The 23261-nt window shown below is 45.2% G+C and overlaps 2 protein-coding genes across 4 annotated transcripts; one reads left to right on the top strand and one right to left on the bottom strand.

The window, feature by feature from the left end:
* The first annotated feature begins 16208 nt into the window (after window positions 1–16208).
* LOC123189468 (uncharacterized) lies at window positions 16209–21324 on the top strand. 3 transcript variants are annotated; one of them, XM_044601894.1, is made up of 7 exons: window positions 16230–16456; window positions 16555–16588; window positions 16681–16763; window positions 17502–17585; window positions 18823–19613; window positions 19886–20880; window positions 20961–21324. In XM_044601894.1, exons 4-7 carry the CDS (start codon window positions 17576–17578, stop codon window positions 21067–21069), a joined length of 1905 nt encoding a protein of 634 aa, XP_044457829.1. In that variant the 5' UTR covers window positions 16230–16456; window positions 16555–16588; window positions 16681–16763; window positions 17502–17575; the 3' UTR covers window positions 21070–21324. The 3 variants fall into 3 exon arrangements, with proteins under 3 accessions (XP_044457828.1, XP_044457827.1, XP_044457829.1); XM_044601892.1 differs by lacking the exon at window positions 16555–16588 and having other exon boundaries at window positions 16215–16456; XM_044601893.1 differs by lacking the exons at window positions 16555–16588; window positions 16681–16763 and having other exon boundaries at window positions 16209–16456.
* Window positions 21325–21648: 324 nt separating this feature from the next.
* LOC123189469 (uncharacterized) lies at window positions 21649–22740 on the bottom strand. The gene is made up of 2 exons (XM_044601896.1): window positions 22290–22740; window positions 21649–22138 (listed from the first exon to the last, which is right to left on the bottom strand). Exons 1-2 carry the CDS (start codon window positions 22387–22389, stop codon window positions 21879–21881), a joined length of 360 nt encoding a protein of 119 aa, XP_044457831.1. The 5' UTR covers window positions 22390–22740; the 3' UTR covers window positions 21649–21878.
* Between the last annotated feature and the right edge of the window lie 521 nt (window positions 22741–23261).

The following is a 23261-nucleotide window of genomic DNA, read 5'->3' on the forward strand; positions in this document are numbered from 1 at the left end:
CATGAATAATAGTGGGAGCAAACTCAACAAAATAACTATCATGTGATTAAAAATTAAGATCAAGATGACAAGTTTCATGGTTATCATTATTCTTTAAAGCATACGTGTCATCACAATAATCATCATTGATAGGAGGCATGCTTTCATCATAGTAAATTTGCTCATCAAAGCTTGGGGGACAAAAAAATATCATCTTCATCAAACATAGCTTCCCCAAGCTTGTGGCTTTGCATATCATTAGCATCATGGATATTCAAGGAATTCATACTAACAACATTGCAATCATGCTCATCATTCAAATATTTAGTGCCAAACATTTTATAGATTTCTTCTTCTAGCACTTGAGCACAATTTTCCTTTCCATCATACTCAAATATGAAAAAGATGAAGCGTATGAGACAAACTTAATTCCATTTTTATAGTTTTCTTTTATAAACTAAACTAGTGATAAAACAAGAAACTAAAAGACTCGATTGCAAGATCTAAAGATATACCTTCAAGCACTCACCTCCCCGGTAACGGCGCCAGAAAAGAGCTTGATGTCTACTACACAACCTTCTTCTTGTAGACGTTGTTGGGCCTCCAAGTGCAGAGGTTTGTAGGATAGTAGCAAATTTCCCTCAAGTGGATGACCTAAGTGTTGGGGAACGCAGTAATTTCAAAAAAAATTCCTATGCACACGCAAGATCATGGTGATTCATAGCAACAAGAAGGGAGAGTGTTGTCCACATACCCTCGTAGACCGAAAGCGGAAGCGTTAGCATAACGCGGTTGATGTAGTCGTACGTCTTCACGATCCGACCGATCAAGTACCAAATGCACGGCACCTCCGAGTTCTGCACACGTTCAACTCGATGACGTCCCTCGAACTCCGATCCAGCCGAGTGTTGAGGGAGAGTTTTGTCAGCACGACGGCGTGGTGACGATGATGATGTTCTACCGACGCAGGGCCTCGCCTAAGCACCGCTACGATATGACCGAGGTGGATTATGGTGGAGGGGGGCACCGCACATGGCTAAGAGATCCAAGGGATCAATTGTTGTGTCTTTGGGGTGCCCCCTGCCCCCGTATATAAAGGAGTGGAGGAGGGGGAGGGTCGGCCCTCTCTATGGCGCACCCTATGGGAGTCCTACTCCCACCGGGAGTAGGATTCCCCCTTTCCTAGTAGAACTAGGAGCCCTTCCAAGTATTAGGAGTAGGAGGGAAGGAAAGGGAAGGGAAAAAGGAGAAGGGAGGAAGGGGGCACCCCCCTCCCTAGTCCAATTCGGACCAGCCCATGGGGAGGGGTGCGGCCACCCTTTGAGGCCTTTCTCTCCTTTCCCGTATGGCCCATTAAGGCCCAATACGAATTCCCGTAACTCCCCGGTACTCCCGAAAATACCCGAATCACTCGGAACCTTTCCGATGTCTGAATATAGTCGTCCAATATATCGATCTTTACATCTCGACCATTTCGAGACTCCTCATCATGTCCCCGATCTCATTCCGGACTCCAAACTCCTTCGGTACATCAAAACACATAAACTCATAATATAACCGTCGTCGAACTTTAAGCGTGCGGACCCTATGGGTTCGAGAACTATGTAGACATGACCGAGACACGTCTCCGGTCAATAACCAATAGCGGAACCTGGATGCTCATATTGGATCCTACATATTCTACGAAGATCTTTATCGGTCAAACCGCATAACAACATACGTTGTTCCCTTTGTCATCGGTATGTTACTTGCCCGAGATTCGATCGTCGGTATCTCAATACCTAGTTCAATCTCGTTACCGGCAAGTCTCTTTACTCGTTCCGTAATACATCATCCCGCAACTAACTCATTAGTTGCAATGCTTGCAAGGCTTATAGCGATGTGCATTACCGAGTGGGCCCAGAGATACCTCTCCGACAATCGGAGTGAAAAATCCTAATCTCGAAATATGCCAACCCAGCAAGTACCTTCGGAGACACCTGTAGAGCACCTTTATATTCACCCAGTTACATTGTGATGTTTGGTAGCACACAAAGTGTTCCTCCGGCAAACGGGAGTTGCATAATCTCATAGTCATAGGAACATGTATAAGTCATGAAGAAAGCAATAGCAACAAACTAAACGATCAAGTGCTATGCTAACGGAATGGGTCGAGTCAATCACATCATTCTCTAATGATGTGACCCCGTTAATCAAATGACAACTCATGTCTATGGCTAGAAAACTTAACCATCTTTGATTCAACGAGCTAGTCAAGTAGAGGCATACTAGTGAAACTCTGTTATGTATTCACACATGTATTATGTTTCCGGTTAATACAATTCTAGCATGAATAATAAACATTTATCATGATATAAGGAAATAAATAATAACTTTATTATTGCCTCTAGGGCATATTTCCTTTCACTAAGGTTTATCAATCCATAGGAGGCGTAGGATGAAGATGGTCTCTCTCAAGCAACCCTGCAACCAAATAACAAAGAGTCTCTTGTGTCCCCAACACACCCAATACAATGGTAAATTGTATAGGTACACTAGTTCGGCGAAGAGATGGTGAAACAAGTGGTATATGGATAGTAGATAATAGTTTTTGTAATCTGAAATAATAAAAACAGCAAGGTAACAAGTGATAAAAGTGAGCGTAAACGGTATTGCAATGATAGGAAACAAGGCCTAGGGTTCATACTTTCGCTAGTGTGAGTTCCCTCAACAATACTAACATAATTGGATCATAAAACTATCCCTCAACATGCAACAAAGAGTCACTGCAAAGTCACTAATAGCAGAGAACGAACGAAGAGATTATGGTAGGGTACGAAACCACCTCAAAGTTATTCTTTCCAATCAATCCATTGGGCTATTCCTATAATTGTCACAAACAGCCCTAGAGTTCGTACTAGAATAACACCTTAAGATACAAATCAACCAAAACCCTAATGTCACCTAGATACTCCAATGTCACCTCAAGTATCCGTGGGCATGATTATACGATATGCATCACACAATCTCAGATTCATCTATTCAACCAACACAAAGGACCTCAAAGAGTGCCCCAAAGTTCTATAGGAGAATCACGACGAAAACGTGTGCCAACCCCTATGCATAGGTTCCCAATGTCACGAAACCCGCAAGTTGGTCACCAAAACATACATCAAGTGGCACGTGATATCCCATTGTCACCACGGATATTCACGGCAAGACATACATCAAGTGTTCTCAAGTCTTTAAAGAGTCAATCCGATAAGATTACTTCAAAGGAGAAACCCGATTCATTACAAGAGAGAAGACGGGGGGAAGAAACATCATAGTATACAAATATAATAGCAAAGCTCGCGATACATCAAGATTGTATCACCTCAAGAACACGAGAGAGAGAGAGATCAAACACATAGCTACTGGTACATACCCTCAGCCTCGAGGGAGAACTACTCCCTCCTCGTCATGGAGAGCACCGGGATGATGAAGATGGCCACCGATGAGGGTTCCCCCTCCGGCAGGGTGCCGGAACAGGGTCCCGATTGGTTTTTGGTGGCTACGGAGGCTTCTGGCGGCGGAACTCCCGATCTATGTTGCGTTCTGGAAGTTTTAGGGTATATGGAGTTATATAGGCCGATGAAGCACGTCAGGGGAGCCACGAGGGCCCCACAAGACAGGGGCGCGCGCCCCCCATCCTCGTGAGCATCTCGTTTCTTCCTTGACGTGGGGTCCAAGTCCATCAGGTGTGTTTCCTTCCAAAAATAACTTCTCCAGTTGATTTCGTTCCGTTTCGACTCCGTCTGATATTCCTTTTCTTCAAAACACTGAAATAGGCATAAAACAACAAATCTGGGCTGGGCCTCTGGTTAATAGGTTAGTCCCAAAAATAATATAAAAGTGGATAATAAATCCCAATATTTCCCAAAACAGTAGATAATATAGCATGGAGCAATCAAAAATTATAGATACGTTGGAGACGTATCAGAGGTCAGGCTCGATTTACCGAGTGTTTTTCTCAATACGCAATTGTTCATGAATCCGACTGATATTTGTAACTTATGTCTTGTAGGTTTTCACCAAGATGTACTCAATGGCGAACGGGGAGCAGCACCAGGAAGGAGTAGAGAGTGATGGTGAAAGTGCTGATTGGCAATATGCAGATGACAACGAGGATGACAACGAGGACTCTGGTAGCAGCGAGGAAGTCGACTCGCCGCCCCGCTCTAAATGATGATCCAAACAGTCGCAAGACCCTGCGAGAGGATGTGGCAAAGCAGTTCCACCGAGTGCGAAGGTTACAAAGCATACTCGGACGTCAACCCCAGACCCAACAGAGAAGGCCATGAAGCAGGCCAAAATTGTTCCACCCAAGCCTCGGAAGGCCCTGCCTAGGATTAAGGTGGCCGTGTTGGGGAACGTAGCAGAAATTCAAAATTTTCTACGCATCACCAAGATCAATCTATGGAGAAGTCTACCAACGAGGGAAGGAGAGTGCATCTACATACCCTTGTAGATCGCTACGCGGAAGCGTTCAAGTGAACGGGGTTGATGGAGTCGTACTCGTTGAGATCCAAATCACCGATGATCCTAGTGCCGAACGGACGGCACCTCCATGTTCAACACACGTACAGCCTGGTGACGTTTCCTACGCCTTGATCCAGCAAGGGGAGAAGGAGAGGTTGGGGAAGACTCCATCCAGCAGCAGCACGACGGCGTGGTGGTGGTGGAGGAGCGTGGTACTCCAGCAGGGCTTCGCCAAGCACCGCAAGAGACGAGGAGGGAGAGGGGTAGGGCTGTGCCAAGAAGGAGAGGAACTCATCTGTTGGCAGCCCCAAGTCCTCAAGTATATATAGGGGAGAGGGAGGGGTGTGCCCCACCTAGGGTTCCACCCTAGGGGCGGCGGCCAGCCCCAATTCCATCTAGGGTGGCGGCCAAGTGGAGGGGGAGAGGGAGGCGCACCAGGCATGGGCCTTAAGGCCCATCTGCCCTTAGGGTTTGCCCCCTCTTCCCCTTAGGCGCATGGGCCTTGGTGGGGAGGCGCCCCAGCCCACTTAGGGGCTGGTCCCTTCCCACTATTGGCCCATGTAGGCCTCCGGGGCTGGTGGCCCCACCTGGTGGACCCCCGGACCCCTCCGGTGGTCCCGGTACACTACCGGTGATGCCCGGAACACTTCCGGTGGCCAAAACCATACTTCCTATATATTAATCTTTACCTCCGGACCATTCCGGAACTCCTCGTGACGTCCGGGATCTCATCCGGGACTCCGAACAACATTCGGTAACCACGTATATCTATTCCCTATAACCCTAGCGTCATCGAACCTTAAGTGTGTAGACCCTACGGGTTCGGGAGTCATGCAGACATGGCCGAGATAACTCTCCGGCCAATAACCAACAGCGGGATCTGGATACCCATGTTGGCTCCCACATGTTCCACGATGATCTCATCGGATGAACCACGATGTCGAGGATTCAATCAATCCCGTATACAATTCCCTTTGTCTAGTGGTACGATACTTGCCCGAGATTCGATCGTCGGTATCCCGATACCTTGTTCAATCTCGTTACCGGCAAGTCTCTTTACTCGTTCCGTAACACATCATCCCGTGATCAACTCCTTGGTCACATTGTGCACATTATGATGATGTCCTACCGAGTGGGCCCAGAGATACCTCTCCGTTTACACGGAGTGACAAATCCCAGTCTCGATTCGTGCCAACCCAACAGACACTTTCGGAGATACCTGTAGTGTACCTTTATAGCCACCCAGTTACGTTGTGACGTTTGGCACACCCAAAGTATTCCTACGGTATCCGGGAGTTGCACAATCTCATGGTCTAAGGAAATGATACTTGACATTAGAAAAGCTTTAGCATACGAACTACACGATCTTTGTGCTAGGCTTAGGATTGGGTCTTGTCCATCACATCATTCTCCTAATGATGTGATCCCGTTATCAACGACATCCAATGTCCATGGTCAGGAAACCGTAACCATCTATTGATCAACGAGCTAGTCAACTAGAGGCTTACTAAGGACATGGTGTTGTCTATGTATCCACACATGTATCTGAGTTTCCTATCAATACAATTCTAGCATGGATAATAAACGATTATCATGAACAAGGAAATATAATAATAATCAATTTATTATTGCCTCTAGGGCATATTTCCAACAGTCTCCCACTTGCACTAGAGTCAATAATCTAGTTCACATTGCCATGTGATCACAGGTCACATCGCCATGTGACTAACATCCAAAGAGTTTACTAGAGTCAATAATCTAGTTCACATCACTATGTGATTAACACTCAATGAGTTCTGGGTTTCATCATGTTATGCTTGTGAGAGAGGTTGTAGTCAACGGGTCTGCAACATTCAGATCCCTATGTATTTCGCAAAACTTTATGTCATATCGTAGATGCTGCTACCACGTTCCACTTGGAGCTATTCCAAATGGTTGCTCCACTATACATATCCGGTTTGCTATTCAGAGTCATTCGGATAGGTGTTAAGGCTTGCATCGACGTAACCCTTTACGCCGAACTCTTTATCACCTCCATAATCGAGAAACATGTCCTTATTTTCTCCAAGGACAATTTTGACCGCTGTCTAGTGAACCACTCCTTGATCACCTTTGTACCCTCTTGCCAGACATGTGGCAAGGCACACATCAGGTGTGGTACACAGCATAGCATACTATGGAGCCTATGTCTAAGCATAGGGGATGACCTTCGTCCTTTCTCTCTATTCTGCCGTGGTCGAGCTTTAAGTCTTAACTTCATACCTTACAACTCAGGCAAGAACTCCTTCTTTGACTGATCCATCTTGAACACCTTCAAGATCATGTCAAGGTATGTGCTCATTTGAAAGTACCATTAAGCGTTTTGATCTATCCTTATAGATCTTGATGCTCAATGTTCAAGTGGCTTAATCCAGGTTTTCCATTGAAAAACACTTTTCAAATAACCCTATATTCTTTCCAGAAATTCTACATCATTTCCGATCAACAATATGTCAACAACATATACTCATCAGAAATTTTATAGTGCTCCCACTCACTTCTTTGGAAATACAAGTTTCTCATAAACTATGTATAAACCCAAAATCTTTGATCATCTCATCAAAGCGTACATTCCAACTCCGAGATGCTTACTCCAGTCCTTAGAAGGATTGCTGGAGCTTTGCATACTTGTTAGCATTTTTCCAGGATTGACAAAACCTTCTGGTTGTATCTCATACAACCTTTCCTCAAGAAAATCGTCGAGGAAACAATGTTTTGACATCCTATCTGCATGATTTCATAAATAATGCAGTAACTGCTAACATAATTCCAACAGACTTTTAGCATCGCTACGTGTGAGAAAGTCTCATCGTAGTCAACTCCTTGAACTTGTCGGGAAACATCTTAACGACAAGTCGAGCTTTCTCAATGGTGACACTTACCATCATTGTCTGTCTTCCTTTTAAAATCCATCTGCACCCAACAGCCTTACGACTATCAAGTAGTTCTTCCAAAGTCTACACTTTGTTTTCATACATGGATCCTCTCTCGGATTTTATGGCCTCGAGCCATTTTTTTGGAATCCGGGCCCACCATCGCTTCTCCATAGCTCATAGGTTCATTGTTGTTTAGCAACATGACTTCCAAGACAGGATTACGTACCACTCTGAAGTAGTACGCATCCTTGTCATCCTACGAGGTTTGGTAGTGACTTGATCCGAAGTTTCATGATCACTATCATAAGCTTCCACTTCAATTGGTGTAGGTGCCACAGGAACAACTCCCTGTGCCCTGCTACACACTAGTTGAAGTGACGGTTCAATAACCTCATCAAGTCTCCACCATCCTCCCACTCAATTCTTTCGAGAGAAACCTTTTTCTCGAGAAAGGACCCGATTTCAGAAACAATCCCTATTGCTTTCGGATCTGAGACAAGAGGTATACCCAACTGTTTTGGGTGTCCTATGAAGATGCATTTATCCGCTTTGGGTTCAAGCTTATCAGCCTGAAACTTTTTCACATAAGCGTTGTAGCCCCAAACTTTTAAGAAATGACAGCTTATGTTTCTCTAAACCATAGTTCATACGGTGTCATCTCATCGGAATTACGTGGTGCCCTATTTAAAGTGAATGTGGTTGTCTCTAATGCCTAACCCATAAACTATCGTGGTAATTCGATAAGAGACATCATGGTATGCATCATATCCAATAGGGTGCAGTTATTGATGTTCGGACACACCATCATACTATGGTGTTCCAGGCTGTATTAGTTGTGAAACACTTTCCACAATGTCTTAATTCTGTGCCAAACTCGTAATTCAGATATTCATCTCTATGGTCATATCATAGACATTTTATCCTCTTGTCACGATGATGTTCAACTTAACTTTGAAATTACTTGAACCTTTCAATAATTCAGACTTATGTTTCATCAAGTAAATATACTCAGTATCTACTCAAATCATCTGTGAAGTAAGAACATAACGATATCCACTACATGCCTCAGCACTCATTGGACTGCGCACATCAAGATGTATTACTTCCAACAAGTTGCTTTCTTGTTCCATCTTACTGAAAACGAGGCTTTTCAGTCATCTTGACCATGTGGTATGATTTGCATGTCTCAAGTGATTGAAAATCAAGTGAGTCCAAACGATCCATCTGTATAGAGTTTCTTCATGCATATCTACCAACAAACATGGTTCGCATGTCTCAATCCTTTCAAAAATGAGTGAGTCCAAAGATCCATCAACATGGAGCTTCTTCATGCGTTTTATACCAATATGACTCAAATTGCAGTGCCACATTTGTGTGGTACTATCATTACTATCTTATACCTTTGGCATGAAAATGTGTATCACTACGATCGGGATGGTATTATTCAAATAAACAGAGTAACCATTATTCTCCTTAAATGAATAACCGTATCGCGATAGACATAATCCAATCATGTCTATGCTCAACGCAAACACCAAATAACAATTATTTAGGTTTTAATACCAATCTCGATGGTAGAGGGAGCGTACGATATTTGATCAACCTTGGAAATACTTCCAACACATATCGTCATCTCACCTTTTAGCTAGTCTCCGTTTATTCCGTAGCCTTTTGTTTCGAGTTACTAACACTTAGCAACCGAACCGGTATCTAATACCCTGGTGCTACTAGGAGTACTAGTAAAGTACACATTATAATGCATATCCAATATACTTCTGTCGACCTTGCCAGCCTTCTCATCTACCAAGTATCTAGGGTGGTTCTGCTTCAGTGACTGTTCCCCTTATTACAGAAGCACTTAGTCTCGGGCTTGGGTTCAACTTTGGGTTTCTTCACTAGAACAACAACTGATTTGTTGTTCCATGAAGTATCCCTTTCTTGCCCTTGCCCTTCTTGAAACTAGTGGTTTTACTAACCATCAACGATTGATGCTCCCTTTTGATTTCTACTTTCGCGGTGTCGCGAATAGCTCAAGGATCATATCTATCCCTGATATGTTATAGTTCATCACGAAGCTCTAGTAGCTTGGTGGCAGTGACTTTGGAGAACCATCACTATTTCATCTGGAAGATCAACTCCCACTCGATTCAAGCGATTGTTGTACTCAGACAATCTGAGCACAAGCTCAAGATTGAGCTTTTCTCCCTTATTATGCAGGCTAAGAAAATCGTCGGAGGTCTTATACCTCTTGACGTGGGCACGAGCCTGAAATCCCAATTTCAGTCCTTGGAACATCTCATATGTTCTGCGATGTTTCAAAAACGTCTTTGGTGCCTCAATTCTAAACCATTTAGCATTACGCACTGAACTATCATGTAGTCATCAAAACGTGTATGTCAGATGTTCGCAACATCCACAGACGACGTTCGAGGTTCAGCACACTGAGCGGTGCATTAAGGACATAAGCCTTCTACTGTCTGCATAATTGCTACTATCAACTTTCAACTAATTTTTCTCTAGGAACATATCTAAACAGTAGAACTGAAGCGCGAGCTACGACATAATTTGCGAAGACCTTTTGACTATGTTCAGGATAATTAAGTTCATCTTATGAACTCCCACTCAGATAGACATCCCTCTAGTCATCTAAGTGATACATGATCCGAATCAACTAGGCCGTGTCCGATCATCACGTGAGACGGACTAGTCATCATCGGTGAACATCTCATGTTGATCGCATCTTCTATACGACTCATGTTCGACCTTTCGGTCCTCCGTGTTCCGAGGCCATGTCTGTACATGCTAGGCTCGTCAAGTTAACCTAAGTGTTTCGCATGTGTTCCGAGGCCATGTCTGTACATGCTAGGCTCGTCAACACCCGTTGTATTCGAACGTAAGAATCTATCACACCCGATCATCACGTGGTGCTTCGAAACGACGAACTTTCGCAACGGTGCACAGTTAGGGAGAACACTTCTCTTGAAATTTTAGTGAGGGATCATCTTATTTAAGCTACCGTCGTTCTAAGCAAATAAGATGTATAACATGATAAACATCACATGCAATCAAATAGTGACATGATATGGCCAATATCATATTGCTCCTTTTGATCTCCATCTTCGGGGCTCCATGATCATCATCGTCACCGGCATGACACCATGATCTCCATCATTGTGTCTCCATGAAGTTGTCTCGCCAACTTATTACTTCTACTACTATGGCTACCGGTTAGCAATAAAGTAAAGTAATTACATGGCGTTGTTCAATGACACGCAGGTCATACAATAAATAAAGACAACTCCTATGGCTCCTGCCGGTTGTCATACTCATCGACATGCAAGTCGTGATTCCTATTACAAGAACATGATCAATCTCATACATCACATATCATTCATCACATTCTTCTTGGCCATATCACATCACATAGCATACCCTGCAAAAACAAGTTAGACGTCCTCTAATTGTTGTTTGCATGTTTTACGTGGCTGCTATGGGTTTCTAGCAAGAACGTTTCTTACCTACGCAAAAACCACAACGTGATATGCCAATTGCTATTTACCCTTCATAAGGACCCTTTTCATCGAATCCGATCCGACTAAAGTGGGAGAGACAGACACCCGCTAGCCACCTTATGCAACTAGTGCATGTCAGTCGGTGGAACCAGTCTCACGTAAGAGTACGTGTAAGGTCGGTCCGGGCCGCTTCATCCCACAATGCCGCCGAATCAAGATTGGACTAGTAACGGTAAGCATATTGAACAAAATCAACGCCCACAACTACTTTGTGTTCTACTCGTGCATAGAAACTACGCATAGACCTAGCTCATGATGCCACTGTTGGGGAACGTAGCAGAAATTCAAAATTTTCTACGCATCACCAAGATCAATCTATGGAGAAGTCTACCAACGAGGGAAGGAGAGTGCATCTACATACCCTTGTAGATCGCTACGCGGAAGCGTTCAAGTGAACGGGGTTGATGGAGTCGTACTCGTCGTGATCCAAATCACCGATGATCCTAGTGCCGAACGGACGGCACCTCCGTGTTCAACACACGTACAGCCCGGTGACGTCTCCTACGCCTTGATCCAGCAAGGGGAGAAGGAGAGGTTGGGGAAGACTCCATCCAGCAGCAGCACGACGGCGTGGTGGTGGTGGAGGAGCGTGGTACTCCAGCAGGGCTTCGCCAAGCACCGCAAGAGACGAGGAGGGAGAGGGGTAGGGCTGCGCCAAGAAGGAGAGGAACTCATCTGTTGGCAGCCCCAAGTCCTCAAGTATATATAGGGGAGAGGGAGGGGTGCGCCCCACCTAGGGTTCCACCCTAGGGGCGGCGGCCAGCCCCAATCCCATCTAGGGTGGCGGCCAAGTGGAGGGGGAGAGGGAGGCGCACCAGGCATGGGCCTTAAGGCCCATCTGCCCTTAGGGTTTGCCCCCTCTTCCCCTTAGGCGCATGGGCCTTGGTGGGGAGGCGCCCCAGCCCACTTAGGGGCTGGTCCCTTCCCACTATTGGCCCATGTAGGCCTCCGGGGCTGGTGGCCCCACCTGGTGGACCCCCGGACCCCTCCGGTGGTCCCGGTACACTACCGGTGATGCCCGGAACACTTCCGGTGGCCAAAACCATACTTCCTATATATTAATCTTTACCTCCGGACCATTCCGGAACTCCTCGTGACGTCCGGGATCTCATCCGGGACTCCGAACAACATTCGGTAACCACGTATATCTATTCCCTATAACCCTAGCGTCATCGAACCTTAAGTGTGTAGACCCTACGGGTTCGGGAGTCATGCAGACATGGCCGAGATAACTCTCCGGCCAATAACCAACAGCGGGATCTGGATACCCATGTTGGCTCCCACATGTTCCACGATGATCTCATCGGATGAACCACGATGTCGAGGATTCAATCAATCCCGTATACAATTCCCTTTGTCTAGTGGTACGATACTTGCCCGAGATTCGATCGTCGGTATCCCGATACCTTGTTCAATCTCGTTACCGGCAAGTCTCTTTACTCGTTCCGTAACACATCATCCCGTGATCAACTCCTTGGTCACATTGTGCACATTATGATGATGTCCTACCGAGTGGGCCCAGAGATACCTCTCCGTTTACACGGAGTGACAAATCCCAGTCTCGATTCGTGCCAACCCAACAGACACTTTCGGAGATACCTGTAGTGTACCTTTATAGCCACCCAGTTACGTTGTGACGTTTGGCACACCCAAAGTATTCCTACGGTATCCGGGAGTTGCACAATCTCATGGTCTAAGGAAATGATACTTGACATTAGAAAAGCTTTAGCATACGAACTACACGATCTTTGTGCTAGGCTTAGGATTGGGTCTTGTCCATCACATCATTCTCCTAATGATGTGATCCTGTTATCAACGACATCCAATGTCCATGGTCTGGAAACCATAACCATCTATTGATCAACGAGCTAGTCAACTAGAGGCTTACTAGGGACATGGTGTTGTCTATGTATCCACACATGTATCTGAGTTTCCTATCAATACAATTCTAGCATGGATAATAAACGATTATCATGAACAAGGAAATATAATAATAATCAATTTATTATTGCCTCTAGGGCATATTTCCAACAGGCCGTGCGCATTGCTTCAACGTAAGTGCTTCTCTTCCTTATCTCCCATTGCCACTGTGAACTTCTTTACTTGCTTGACCGAGTGGAATTTGAACCTTTCAGTGCTGCTACTTCCGCAACATATATGGACATCGACGAGGAGCGGGGTGATGCAGAGACCGCAGACGCAACCACTTCTTGGGAGGTATGATTCCACAACCATGCTTTTACTGTCAGTAGTTTTGGCAGGCGACTAAAATCTTATTGTCGAGTGTTTTGCAGTGCCAACAAATGTTATCCATCTTCCAAACGATGATGATGAGGATGTTCCTCAAAGGAGTATAGGGAGAAGGGGCAGAGCTTTGAGCAGGAGGGAACCCGCCAGCAAAGCGCCTCGCCCGGCATCTGAGCCTGTAGTTCAACAACTTGACGATCTAGTACGGGCTACTGTCTCTTTTGCAGATCCTTTGTCAACTGACCAGCCCTCAGTGTCGACTGCTCAAACTTCTGGTCCGATTGCACAACCTCAAGCTCCAACTCCACCGGCCACGTCATCGGTTCCCTCATCCACTCCGTTTGCTATGCATCACATCCCGGAGGGCCAGGTGGGAGCTGCCAAGGAAGCCATGATCCATGCGGGTCTAATGATGGACTGACTTAAGGTGGTGTATGACACCAGCAAGGCCGCCTAGACATGTAGGACACCTAGACAAAAATGTATTACTAGAGCCACCACCATCGAAAAATCTAAGTCACTTCTCAAAGCATTTCAAAAGACATGGCATCAAATCATAAAAATATAAATAAATAATATAATATATGAACAAAATACAACATATATTTTTAGGGACATCAGCACTAGTAGTGCATAGCAAAATAAGCACGTGTTGAAATTGAGCATATGCACAAGGCGCGCACGGGGTGTGTGTGTGGGGGGGGGGGGATGATTTATGTCGCCCAAAGGTTCCATCCGTTTGGTTAATCGACATGTATCGTTGATGTGCTTGCCTCACAAGACCTTCGCTAGCCTCTGCTAGTCGCGCATTCCATCTTCTTTCTCTTCTCTACTCTATTGCTCCAAATCTCCTTTCTACCCAAAGTCTCCTCCCCTTTTCATAGCATGAATCTCCCGTCTTCATCTTCTCCCTCATCGATTTCACCTCGAGCATATGGATTTTTCTCCTCCCCTCCACCAATTTCATCTCCAATTGCTCTTTCCCATGGATTTCATCCATCCAGATCATGTGATATCATGTCCCTTTGATCATGGCGGCGCATATCATAAACCTATTATTGATTGACGTGCCATCAAGGTCGAGATGACACCAAGGCTATGGAAAATGGTTTGGTTTGCCAGATCCGTTATCGGTGGTGCTCCGGTGAGCACAGAGCAGCGAGACCTGTGGGTTTGGGTTTGCTAGATCTGGTGTAAATGAGGCTCTAGCGAGTAAAAGGTTAGCACTTTTGAGCTTTGAATTTTGTAGAGGTTTTGTTTGAATGAATGTGGTTTCGTTGCTTATGTAGAGTTTTATTTTTTTGCATGGAAAACTTGAAAACTTTACATATTTTGACTTTTTTTGATGGGCTACATAGAAATTCTATTGCATACACATGCAATTTTTTCGACCCTTACACTTAGTTTTTTTCTTGTGTTGTAGAGATTCTTGACTAGGTGGAATGTATGAAGAATGAACATTCATTATAAGGTTGTACTCAAAATATGCAGATGCTTATTTTTTTATTTTTTATCCAAAATTGGGCCTAAGTTAATTAGGTTTTTTTTTCATATAATCCTAAGGTATTATAGGAAAATTTAATAGTGGATGTTGGAAAAAAATGAATTTAATGTTAACCATTTATTGGACGATGCAATGAAAAACATGATTGATTTCATTATCTATTACTTATTTAGAAGTATAAGTGGTATCCAAAGATATGTTTTCTTTGTACTTTTTAATGATTATTTAAATCACGTTTTAAAATCATAATAGTATAAGTTAGCATAATTTAATTAGTGTTCATATATATGGAAATCATGAAGGTTGTAATGCATATATGACATAGCATTAATATCATACTATATGTGCATTTTGTATTCAAGATTTTCCATATATATGAATATTAATTAAGCCCTATTAACTTATACTACCATTTTAGTGAGATTTTGATAACTATTAATGCTATGTCATATATGCATTACACACTTTAATATTCTCCATATATATAAACATTGATTTTTTATATTGCCATTTTAAGGCGGGATGCAAAGCAATCCTATCTTTGTATATCACTTACTCCCTCCGTCCATGAATAAGTGTACTTCTAGCTTTTGTCCTAGGTCAAAGTTTTAAAACTTTGACCAACTTTATAGGGAAAAGTACTAGCATTTATGACACTAAATTAATATCACTAGATCTATTTTGAAATGTACTTTCATAATATATCAATTTGATGTCATATATGTTATCACTCTTTTGTATATAGTTGGTCAAAATTTCAAAATTTTGACTTAAGACAAAAACTAGAAGTACACTTATTCGCGGACGGAGGGAGTAAATCTGAATAAATGTAGCACTTTATCTAAAATCAACATGGAACATTGATGAAGAGTAGGAGTATCGTATACTCAAAAGAGTATTCGGCATACCGTCTTTAATAGGAGTAAGATTTTGCAGATACACTACATGAACACAAAACTAAGTGATGATCATTTATATTCCCATTGTAAAATGCGATTTAGATATCACCGAAGAAATCCAAGTGAATCCTATTTTTAGAAAGCAATTTCCCTCGGAATAAATGGTATGTATTGAATTCTATTCTATTTTACTTTCTTCCCCGTCTCCACTATCAAAACTTTCTAATAATATATTGTGGAATACAGCACAAAATAAAATAACTTAGAGCCTTTTCCAAACAAATAAACTTAGCAACAGCATCCATTCCCCACAAATATCAAATGCAACCCTTACACTTTGAACCATTCTCGTCACAACCTCACTGCATTGTCCCTAGAAAAATCTAGTACAAAGCAAAACATATTTGAAATGGAAAATGTAGCAGCAAGAAACGGTGAATGAGAAGAAAAGAAAAGAATATGCAGAAGTCGGTGGGCTTAAATAACGAACAGCACGTTAGAAAATCCGCAGGGCCTTCTTCTCGAAGCGATCCTCGTTCGCAGAGCCAGGGGCGGCAGCGTAAATACACGACGACACCACCTAATCGAGATTTATTGCACTGCTCTCGTCTCCGCTCACGCACCGTGTATTTAAGTCTCCTCCACCCGCTCCGGCCCCCTTTTTTATATTGCATCTCGGAATTCTTTGGGTCCTCGGGCTCGCCGCGATCCCGTTCTCGCCGGCCCCCGCTGCCCCCGCCGATTCTCCCGGGTTTTCTGGTCCAGCCGGGCACGCAGGCAGGGAGGACTCGCCAAGAGAATTGCGGTGCTTCGGCCAGCAACACACGGGAGGAGGAAAAGGTCAGTCCTCTCCTCAGTTGGTTCCTTCGATCCTTCCTTCCTTCTCCACTCCCTCACTTGTCTTGTTCTCTTGTTCTTCACACCCCATGGTGTGGTAGTGCTCTGCTCCGTCGTCCATGGCCGGTTCTGCATGTGAGCCTCTCGTCCATGGCCGGCGGCTCTGCATCTTCTTCCCCTGTTTCCACCCGTCTTTTCCCTTGACGAATTTTGATCTGGATTGGTAGGAGGGATACAACATAGTGCCGCCATCGGGAGTAGGCCGACAGAGCCGCCGGCCGGCGTATCATCCGGGAGAAAGGGGGCCAAGGTAGCGATCTTCCCCGACTCCCCTCCCTCTCGTCCGCTACTATTCATCGCCCTACAACCTACATACATGCGGTTCCGTTCTCGCCCGCTGCATGTATTTACTGCGGTGGGGGGCCGGCGGCACAGCCACCGCCGTCCTGCGTATTTAATACTCTTCGACACCGCCGGACGACGCATCAGAGTTCCCACGCCGTCGCTCTTGTCTCGGCCCCGCCGCCGTCCGGCCGCGTCTCTGCTTCGTTTCGTGAGAGGGAGGGAAACGTCGGGGGATTGTTCTCGACTTGTGATCCAGGTTTCCGGCCTCCCTCCCTCCCTTTGCTTCCTCTGCTCCAATGCTACTTTGTTCTTTTCTCTTTCCCGTTTGTCTCTGCTCCAAAATCTCCAGATCCTTTTCAAGCATGGTGTTTTCAGAGGTTCAACTGAACCCATCTTCTTTTTTTCTGTCCCTCCTCTTTTGTCCGTATAGTACTAGCTTGTGCGGAGGGTGCAAAGTAAAGTGCCTGGTTTTTATCAGGACAGACAACACTCTTCCACACCAACGAAATCCACAAAGCACGGCGTCTGTCTGCGGATAAATGGGCACTGCCATTAGCGTTAGCGTCGGTGGTTAGGAGCTCTAGCTCTTTTGTTTTCTCCGATCTGCTCCGCAGGAGGCAGGCATGGGCTCTCTTTTTTCCTGGATGGATGGATGGATGGAGCATTGACTTGTGGATCTTGCTTTTGCTTTTTTTAATGGCAGGAAGTAATCAGCTCTGTTCCCCAAGGCATCTCCTCACGCATGGCTAGGCCGTAACGAGATACACCGTGCAGATCATGAAGATAGGTAATAATAAGCGAGGGAGGCTCCCTCTTCCTCTTCCATCAATCTTCTTGTACTGTTGATTTCGTTATCCGCGACGATGTACGTACGACATTCGCTTATCTGCAAGAAATAATCTGTACATGATTCTAGTATATGTTTTTTTATCACTACATTGTAGTACTAGTATGCTTTGAGCGGTAGTACATGGTTGGTGAACTGCAGTCTTATGTATTCAGACTTCAGAGGTTGTCGTTGCACACTGCATATATTGGCAGGGAAGTGGAGATCACACCTATTTTTACCAGGCTTTTTTGAGCTGGAAATCGATTTTTTTTCTTAACTGGATAGAGCTGAGATTGATTGGTTTTTTAAAAAAGAGCAGAAATTAATTGGTTTAGCGATAGATTGATAGCATATACTGATTACGTTACATTTTTGATACACTGATTGATTTTTGAATTGCATATACTGATTGATAGCTTGTGTGCATCATTACCATAGATCTCACTTTGTTATTCCATGAACACAAGTAAATGAAACATCTAGTCAGTAGTCACTCGATGGCTTACGATGTAGTATGTCTCTTATCATTTGCCATACTGTAACTAGGTTTCATCTTGTATCGATTTTTGTAGAGAAGGTTTCATCTTGTATCTATTTTTCTAGAGTACCTTCGAGGAACTAGGTCCTTTTCAACCAAGGAGAATAAAAACACCCAAATCCTAGTTGAAGAGGACCTGAACCAGGGGCTAAATTCCTCATTATGTATCAGTTCCTATCAGCCTTTTGTCTTTTGATGTGACCAAAAGGCAGTCATCTATTCCCTCATCTTCTTTGGTTGGAAGATTGTCAAGTGTCAATTCTCATTTCAAAATTAATATTTTGGCTAGTGTTTTTTGTCTTATTCTTTCAACACTACCAGCAGCCTCGCTTAACTTAGAAAACTGCATTGTCTCTGTCACAGAGACATTGTGAATGAAAACTTAATGTCTTCTGATTGTTAAAGTGACAGTACAGCTAAATGATAGGGAACCAACGGCAGAACTTACGACTTAGCGTGGGTTCTCTTTTGTTCATTCCATCATGATGGTATCTCTTGTCCGTTTGAACCTTTTATGGTCTTAGTAATTGCTTGACTGTTCAAATCAGAAACCATCAGTGTTAATTGTGGTACAGATTGTTAACTTGTGAACTAGTCTTCTTTTTTGTTCACACTTCACACTTTTAATGGTTGATGATTTTTGATGTCCTCGTGCAGATAATGAAAGGCCTTACCATACCAATGCTTTTCATGAGCTTTTAGGCAGTGGCGGCCCTAAAGTAGACGGTGAATCTGAAAGGGAAACTAAGGACAATCTTTTGGAAGATAAAATGGTTGAACAGACCAATTCATCAGAACATGGTTTTGTGAAAGCTGAGCATGAGAAGGGAGGTAAAACCAGACAAATACGGATCGAGGATGTTTCTTATGACAAGGATGTTGTTGAGATCAGCCTGCCAAGTTCTGTGGTTTCTTCGGATTATGGTGGGCATTTTGTCAAGGATGTCTGCATTGATGAGGGAGTGCTTGCTGATCAAAAGGGTTCTGGAGAGAAGGTAGTAAGTGAAAAGGTGTGCCCAATCTTTGATTCTTCAATGGCCGATGCAAATGGTGATCTGAAGGAAGACATAAGAGTTGATCCTGTGAAAACTGCACATAAGTCACAGATAGTTCCCCTTCATGTCGTGCATGCTACTGATGGTAATACTATGGAAGAAATAAGAGCCGATCCTTTGAAAACTGAACATGAATCAGAGTCACAAATTGTTACCCTACATGTTCCATGTGCTACTGATGGTAATAAGATGGAACAATATTCTTCTGGCGAAGCACATGATCTTGAAGGCAACAAGACTACAGATGAATTTACCAATGTAAACGATGAGAAATCAAGTCCTAGACAGTTACCAAGTCATGAAGCTGCAAAACAGTGCCAGCAGGTGGGCACAGTAATTTCTGAGACCTGTGAAACTCACAAGCCATTTTGCGATGGAGAAGCAATTGATGAGGTATGATAGATTTACAGTATCACCAATCTGCTCTCATAAAATATATGATTGCCCTAAACATGTACCGCAATTATTTGGTGACTGACCATACTAGCAGAATTTAGTTGATATGCTTTTTTGGTTCAATGATCTGTTCCAGGAAACTAGTCTTGCCACCTGGTGTTCCTATTCGGATCAATAAATGCAATCGAATGTTAAACTAAAATTATTTTTTTGTTATTATATCATTTATCTCCATATTCCGCCTCTCAGTATGATTACTGTCATTACAGGTAGCATCAAATGATTGTCATGAAACTGGATCTAGTACTGCACCAGAGTCCAGTTCCCTCAGTGGTTTACCAGTTGAATCAACTTCTGATGGGCTATCAGCTGCAATTCCTGAAGAAGATGGTGCAGAATTAGATAACAGAGGATTGAATCCAGCTAATCACTACAACCCTTTTATCGCCTACGGATCTTTAGAGGACACATGGGAATCCAAGTACGCTCTACCTACCATTGTCGACGATGTTTCTGTTGTACCCATGTGTCCTGTTGGAAAGACAGATAGTTTCAGTGATATTGTCAACGGTGGCGCACTGGGAGGTTTTGATTATGTTGAGACAGCTGAATCCAGAATTGGAGACAGTAGTAGGTTAGATTCTGTTGGAGCACGTTCAAGCAGGCTGGGAGTCCAAGCATCTGAAGAGAGCCATGATCAAGGAGGTCTTGTCGAAAGAACAGATAGTTTTAGTGACATCATCAAGGGTGCACCAGGTAGATTTGATTCTGTTGCAGCAGATGAAACCAGAATCAAACACAATAGACTAGATTCTATAGAAGAAAGTTCAGGCAGGTTGGATGTCCAAGCATCTGAAGAGAGCAGTGATCAGAGAGATGTCGGTAACAAGATGAGAATTGATGGAGCACATGGTGCAGAGCCTAGTGATGTCAAGAGTGAGAACCATCCGAAGTGCGAGACCGGTGCTGTCGAAGATGAACATGACTTCAACCCAAGAGACATGGGGGATGGCACAAAGACAAGGGAGGAAAGCAACGGCGGCGAAGAGAGCTCTACGGTTTCGCAAACGGAGTCGGCGGTACAGCAGAATGGACCTGATGGCGCAAAGTTGACGACTCGGGGCGGCATTCGCAACCCCTTTGAGTCGAGCTTCTCTGGAGCAAACATCACGCTGGACGCGGTAGCGCCCTCTGCTCACATTGGCAACACTTCTCTTCGTTCGGATAGCAGCACGACGAGTACTCGGTCCTTCGCATTCCCAGTGTAAGTGAAGACATCTGAATAGTATCACCACTACATTCTTTTTTCTCAAGTAACATAAACTCATATGTGTTGATCCACAGGCTACAGGCAGAGTGGAACAGCAGCCCGGTGAGGATGGCAAAGGCGGACCGCAGGCGTTTCAGGCGAGACCGGGGCTGGGGTTACAGGGTCCTCTGCTGTAAATTCTGAGAGCATTTTTTTTAACTGTCTGATGAGTCTAGCTCATGGCCGGCGGCCTCGCGCCTGAGCTAGTGTTAGCCAGCCCATGTTAAATTCATTCAAATGTTGATCGTTTCTCCCCTTCCTTGCTCTTCTCCCCCCACATGCCCTGCTCTTTTATTTTTATTTACAAATAGCAGGAGGTTGATGGCTTGTCGGATTCGCCAGTGGCTTGTAATTTGCAGAGATTGTGAGTGAGAAATGAAGAGGTATAGCTTTCTTTCATGTACTACTGCCAGCATTCCTGATTGCTTATACATACATGTAGTGCGACACGAGCAATGATGCCCAAAACAGAGCAAGAGTCGAAGCTATTACACTCACCAGAACGAGTTCAGTTTGCCATGACCCGAATGTGAACAAGCAACAAAATAAGTTTGGCACACATAGAACGCTGATATTCTGCAAACCTGATTACCGGTGGACATATAGGACATTACATGTAGATATAGCATACCCCCCAAGCCTGCACATCCGGCACAAAACTGCCCCTTTTTCCGCACGAACTCCTGCCAGTAGTCCTTGCAGAAAACAGGGCTAAACCTGATGTCCATCTTGGATGCCAGATTAAGGCTGACCAGCTAATGATACACTGTAGTACCAACTTGACGTTCTTATATTATGGGACAAAGGGAGTATTTGGGTATCCTGCAAGCCTGCAAATCTAGCTGACTAGTTGTAGTAGTAGCAGTAGTAGAGCAGAGAGCGGCTCTGGCTAAGCTAAGCTTCTTGTAACTATGTATTCTACCTAGCTGCGCTGCGGGGAAGGTCTGACGGACTTAGGGCTTGTCGTCGCGAGGCTCGTCGTTGTGAATGGGCTTGCGGCGCCTCGCCCTCCACGCGTAGTCCCTCCTCAGCATGTCGTGCAACTCGTCCGCCGCGTCCACCCGGTGCCTCCTCGCCGCGGGCAACTCCACCGTCCTCACTGGCCGTGAGCCGCCGGCGTTCGAGACGGGGACGGCCTTTCCTGCGTCATCACCAACCACCTGCTGCCGGCCTCCTCCGATGTTCAGGCCATCTTGGGCCTCTAGCAGCACCACTGCAGAGATAGTAATACAGTAGCGCCACGATTTAACAAGGGATGTATGCAAATCTTACCATCTCAACAAAGCCAACAAAGTAACAAAGGAGGAAAATATATACAGATATAGATATGTCGATGGGTGAAGAGAAGACAGTAAGGAACTCACCATGGCGAGCACAAGCAGCGGGAAGGTAGAGCGTGAGCAATAACGAGGCGAAGAGCAAGGCAAAAACGAGGACTGCGCCACTGATCCGGGTGCAGCTCATGGTGTTCTATCTTTTCCTGCTATGTGTGTTCGTGTGTCAATAGGAGTTGAAGAGAAGGTACAGGGTTGGGTTTTGTTGAGGTTTTATAGGGAAATCAGTGGCCAGTGTTTTTAGGCTGGCTGGCTTGCTAGAGTCTAGGGATAGACATGCAGTCAAAGCTAGCTGAGGTTAATTTTACTTAACGAACCCCCAGGCAGGACTTGTTTAATGCTCTGCTCCTACTTGTGCCTGATCAACCCAAAGTATCCAAGAGCAGAGACATAATCTCACTCAGTATGTGATGGTCCTTAGAGCATCTCCAGCCGTTGAGCCTTCAAGAGGCATTTTTTTCGCCCTTTCGGGGGGTTCTGGCGAAACATTTACTCTGGGGGTGAAATATTATCCACTCGTTGCCCCCCCCCCCCCCCACGCATGTACCCACTGCCAGTCCGGCCACCGCACTCCCTCTCCATGTCTCGCGCACTCGCCATCGCGGCCCTCGCCGGTCTGCCGCCGTGCAGTCGCGGACAACAGCGCGGAGTCCATCCCCTTCGCCAAGGAGGTCGCCGGCGGCGTCGAGGCGGCCAAGCGGGCAGGGGGCGCGGCCAGAGGTGAGGCAGGGCGAGGCAGCAGCAGCAGCGACGCAAGCAGCAGGCAGGGCCGCGGCCAGAGGCGAGGCGGGGCGCGCAGGAAGCAGCAGCAGCTCGCAAGTGCTCGCGGGGGCACGACGAAGCGGGCAGGGGGCACAGCCAGAGGCGAGGCGGGGCGCGCAGGAGGCAGCAAAGTGCTCGCGGGGGCACGACCAAGCGGGCGGGGGGCGCGGCCAGAGGCGAGGCGCGGCGCACAGGAGGCAGCAGCAGCTCGCAAGTGCTCGTAGGGGCACGACCAAGCGG

The sequence above is a fragment of the Triticum aestivum genome, chromosome 2A (genome assembly GCF_018294505.1).
Source record: "Triticum aestivum cultivar Chinese Spring chromosome 2A, IWGSC CS RefSeq v2.1, whole genome shotgun sequence".
NCBI classification, from domain to species: Eukaryota; Viridiplantae; Streptophyta; class Magnoliopsida; order Poales; family Poaceae; genus Triticum; species Triticum aestivum.